The sequence below is a fragment of the Vicia villosa genome, unplaced genomic scaffold (assembly GCF_029867415.1).
Source record: "Vicia villosa cultivar HV-30 ecotype Madison, WI unplaced genomic scaffold, Vvil1.0 ctg.000053F_1_1_3, whole genome shotgun sequence".
In the NCBI taxonomy this organism is placed as follows: domain Eukaryota; kingdom Viridiplantae; phylum Streptophyta; class Magnoliopsida; order Fabales; family Fabaceae; genus Vicia; species Vicia villosa.
In genome coordinates this window covers 356,872-362,028 of record NW_026704983.1, presented here as the reverse complement: position 1 = coordinate 362,028, position 5,157 = coordinate 356,872, and the positions used below count along the sequence as shown (strand labels likewise).

Sequence of the window (5,157 nt, the reverse complement as noted above, 5' to 3'; positions counted from 1 at the left end):
TTGATCCCTTAGCTTTTGTAGCTAAATGGGACACTCACAGAACCTTTATGTATACAGTGCTGCAAAATCTCAAGGCTTTTTCATTTGAATATGTAGCTTCTTCAAGTCAGAAGCATGAGAACTTGGAAGAGAACTTGGCTTCTATTGTTGCCACTAAAGAAGTTATGGTTGCTAAGCAAGAAAAGTTGGATGTTCAGATGAAGACTATGATTGCAAGACAAGATGAACTGGATTATGATCTCAAATCTTTCTTGGAGCTTCTGAAGCATAAAACCAAGGATTTAGGATTCAGCAAACCTTTTCATTATTTTTTCTTTTCCTTTTAAACCTGTTTTAACAATCTGACCCTCTTTTTCTATGGTTAATGAAAGCTTTTCTTTAGAATCTTTTCTTATTTCCTTATTTATATTATTTTTGTTGATGACAAAAGGGTGAGTAAGAATAAGTATTTAAGCATCTAAATCTGAATTGTTGAGAATATTTATTGCTTAATATCTGAAGATTTGTTTTTGTACTTTAATGAATAATTTAATTAACCCAGATAACACTTAGGGGGCTTACATACCTCACCCTTAGGACTATCGGACTCAGGGGGAGCTTACAAACCTCAGACTCTAAAGTCAACTGGTTAATTAAATCAACAACTATTGTTTGTAAATATGTGTGTTTGTCATTGTCAAAAAGGGAGTGATTGTTGGAACAAAATTGACTGTACCATATCCTTTAGGTTTTGATGATAACAAAGTAGTTAAAGAACAATAGTGTATACTAATGTTTGTTCAAGTGTGAAAGAATAGATTAAAGTTCTGATTCAAAGTCAGTTCTAACACTGCACTGAACATTTAAAGAGAAGCCTTAAGATGCAGATTCTGAAGATCAGACTCTGAAGAATCATCTTCTGAAGAACAAAGTCTGAAGAAAATCAACCTTGAAGGATCAGAACTTGAAGACTTAGACTCTAAAGAAGTCAACTTTTGAAGATTAAGTCAACCTCTAGAGACTTAGAGTCTGAAGGATAAGAAGCTGAGATGTTTTTCTAAAGACTCAGAAACTGAAGCCAGTCAAATCTAAAAGATCAAGAAACTCTTATAAGTCACTATCAGACTCTGAAGTCTTTTGACTTCTTGTAATTGTCCTCTTTTGATCACGTGAAGACTTGGCATAAATATGCAGAAGATAGAAGCATTGCAACTGATAAATCCTCTTGTAGAAAAGGATGTTCAAATGGCCTCTCAACGACAGTAACCATATCAAGAAGCTTTCCAACATCTCTGATGATGCTTCTCTCAAAGACTCCTTATGCGTGAAGTTTTCTCCAATGTCTCTTTTGTGTTCCTTTATAAAAGGAGCAGAAGAATCTTGGAGAAGACACAACACTGCGTCTTGACAATTAAAGAGTTATTACTCTGTTTAAACTATTGCACAAGGAACACTTAGAACTTCTTATCAATTGTACGTTCTTAGAAGCTCTTAATTCTTAGAGTCTTTTTGTGTTGTATTTCGTTTACACATTTGATTGTATATCAAGTATAAATCTAAAACAATATTTTATCTGTAAGATAGGTTGTTAGAAGTCTCTTGCTTGTTGCTAAAGCATATAAAGTCTCTTACTTGTGTGCTTGAGCATTGAAGTCTCTTACTTTTTTTGAGCATTTATAAGTCTCTTGCGTGTGTGCTTGAACAGTTGTAATCAGATTTGGTTATAGTGAAAATCTCTTGAACGTGCAAGGGGAATAGACTACTCCTGATTTGTGGGAGGAACCAGGATATATCGTTTGTGTTATTCTTATTTACCTTGAACTTTTATTTCGCTGCGATCATTGGACTCTGACTCAGATTCTAACCCTGTATTCAGAATCTAGTAAGAGTTTCTAAAGAGAAAAAGAAGAAAAATTTAACACAATTCAATCTCTCCTTCTTGTGTTTTTCTTTCTTTTAGACCTCTGCCCTAAAGATGTCGTCCATGACCATGAAAGCCATAACCATTGTGAATGGAGTTGGACTCATATTGAGCTAGCTTGGCACATACATTGGAGATATAAAGCTCTTGCATAAACGTGTCGAGTCGAGCTTCTTGATTATATAGAAGAGCCTCAACACCATACATTGTGCGTGGTTCAGGATAACCGTAAACCTACATAACAAAAGGATTGTATTCCTCTAGAAGTTCACCAAGAACTGCATCAATATGATGTTGTTCAGTGATTAGTTTACCTGCTAAAAGTAAGAATCAACAATGACTTTAATTTGAAGAACAAAATTTATAGGCAGAGCAATTTAGCTTCTTGGTTGTTTTGAGTTATGTGTGTAATTGGCGCACACGAGCAATTCAGCTTTGTGATTGCATTGAAGTGTTAGTGAACTTTGTCCCAAATTTTATATAATCGTTTGCACGTGAGAAGTCGTGCTGATATTGATTCAAATATTAACGCGAGCCCCTAAATAAATAGAGTTTGATCTTGGACAATCCAGATTTCATATTCCATTGAGATTACATTGTTGAGATAATATGCATATGTTTTGAACATGGGAAGGGTTTTCGAATTCACAACATATCCATGAAGCTTATGCATTAAAATCACATCTTCAATTTACTGATTCCATAATAAAAAATTGTTATCTTGCAGCTTGATTTAGAGTTTTGGACTTAAAGAATTTGAAGATGACGAGCTTCTAAATAGAGAATTTCTGATTTGCAGCGAGGACTGGTTCTTTGAGACAGGAGACGATTCATCGATATCCACCATTGTTGAGTTCAATAAGAACCAATGTCAAAGAAGAAGATGAAGAAGAAATAACTTGTAGAAGGTAGAAAATTGAAGGCGATCAATATCGATACCATGTTGAAGCTTATGAAGCTTGGCCATGAATCATTGATTCATGTATTAATCAATCATTCAAGAACTTGAATTTACAATTGATTGGTTTCTCAATATATAGAGGAATGTTATAGTTGGTTGAGTTGTAAGAGAATTCTAATCAACATCAACCATCTCCTAACAACAACTAACTAAACAAAGCCAAAATATAAATGTGAGTTTTCATAATAGAAAGTTAGGAGACTAAAACCAGTACTAGTAATATTCGAGTGGATCAATTTTTTTTTTTTTAAAAAAAAGAGAGATAGAATAGTGTAAAATTAATATATGAAAAAAGTTAGACTAGTTATACTTATATACTCCTATTAGATATAGGTAGCTAGATTTTAATTAAAGTAGCCCTCAGCTTCCACTATATGAGACAACAAGCATTTATGATTTAACAATGCAGAAACAAAAGAAAAGGGCATATTGGCAACTTGTTAACTTCTTCTTAACCAGATTAATTTTCCAACAGTACATAAATCTATTGTATGTCAAAATAAGTGTTTTTGCAAATTAAATTTTCTCTGAACAAGATCTGTATGCAACAATTTTCAATATTCTTCTTAAGAAGAGTACTGTCAGTTATTACTTGAAACATGCATTTTTTTCAAAATGTTATATGACAGAATTTCATATATATGTGTCTTTCTACGTGAGGTTGTGTGTGTCATGCAACATATGATAGATCAAAACACATCCATGGGGAACAAAAGAAATCTCGGAGAATCCGAAAAGCCCCAACATAATTAGCATAAAGCAAGTGATTAGTATTTAATTAAAAACTACAGTAACACTGTAACAGTACTATTTTGAATTATAGGAGAGAGAGAAAGAAACAGATAAACACTAGCTATTATTATTCTAACAGTCTTATTATATTATATTATATTATAATATTATAGCTAGCTAGTAAATAACTCCAAGCAAACCATTTCCAATCAACAGTGTATACTTAGGGTTTCTGTTCAGCTTCTAGGGTTTCATATACTACAAATGTTTCTGTTCATGTTGCTCTAAATCCATCGTTCCATATACTTGACCTTTTTATAGCCTTTTGATATAAATGCTTCCAAATTAATATAAGATCCTTTTCTGCTTAATTCCCATGGTGGTTATAGTTTAGATTTCTAACAATGAAAATTTTGAAGCCAATTGATAATTAATCAAAATACATAAACAAACAATTAATTATAGGCATAATATGTTATATATGACAATATAATAATTCCATCTCTTAATATATAAAATTCATTGCTTATAAAAGAAACAAAAAAAATTTACCATATATATTTATATATAGTTCTGGTTCATATCTCAAGAATCTTGTTGGTTGACATAGGTACTTTGTTGAGTTTGAGTAGTGCTAGTAGTACTCCCCTTTATTTGGTAACTCTTCTTCTTCTTTTTCTTCTTCTTATATGGAATCCCTCTGGCCTTTTGCTGACTATCCTTCACTTCACGGAGGAAAACCCGCACGGCTCCTCCGGCGAAAGGGTTAGTCTCCGATGATCCGCCGTTCTCTTCGTAGGCGGCTCGGAGGCGTCCGATGAGTGCATCTAGGCTTCCCCAAGCTTGCTTGAGAGGACAAGCACATGGTGCAGGAGGGGTAGGTTGGCCAAAGAAGATGCAACCGTGCAAGTGGACTTTGGTCTTGCCAAATTGATCAAGGTAATGGAGAAAATCAAGAACATGGTTGAAGGTACAGTTTGATAGTGGAACAGGTGGGTTTTGACTCTTGAGGTATTGACCAAAGGTGTTCCAATCTCGACGTTTTTGAGACTCGTATCTGCTAAGTGGTTGTTGTTGGTGGTGAGGATCATGATTGGATTTGGAAGAAGAGGCTTGAAGTTGAAGAGAAGAGGAAGAAGACATGTTTTGTAATTGTATAGATGAAAAAATGGGAATGAATTTGGAAAATGTGAGGTGAAAGAATGAATGTGATGGTGTTGGTGCAGTGGAGAAGGAAAGATGAAAATCACGACTTGTGGTCTTTTGAAAGGACTTAACGTGGGGTCTTAATTTAAGTGCTTTTCTTTTCCTTCTTTCTCACTATCCTCGTATTTGCATTTCTTACCTTTTTTATAGAAAAAAATTTAGGTGGGTCTTGATACTCATCACTCCTTCAATCCTTTAATCTTATTTTGCAAGTGATTCTACTCAATAATTCTTCATAAATATTAAAATCTAATTTTATCATTTCAACGGTTAAAGTAATGATTCTTATTGGTTAGATCAAATCAATAATTCTTTTATCAAATTTTAAAGGTATTTGAAATTAATTAGATATATTAAG

At 33.5% G+C, this 5,157-nt stretch overlaps 1 protein-coding gene across 1 annotated transcript; it reads right to left on the bottom strand.

Annotated features, from left to right (window-relative positions):
* Nucleotides 1-3,198: 3,198 nt before the first annotated feature.
* LOC131623156 (protein LIGHT-DEPENDENT SHORT HYPOCOTYLS 10-like) lies at nucleotides 3,199-4,898 on the bottom strand. The gene has a single exon (XM_058894162.1). It carries the CDS (start codon nucleotides 4,734-4,736, stop codon nucleotides 4,179-4,181), a length of 558 nt encoding a protein of 185 aa, XP_058750145.1. The 5' UTR covers nucleotides 4,737-4,898; the 3' UTR covers nucleotides 3,199-4,178.
* Between the last annotated feature and the right edge of the window lie 259 nt (nucleotides 4,899-5,157).

What these genes read in the sequence shown, in the direction of transcription:
- LOC131623156 (XM_058894162.1), bottom strand. Translation starts at nt 4,736, where the DNA reads ATGTCTTCTTCCTCTTCTCTTCAACTTCAAGCCTCTTCTTCCAAATCC.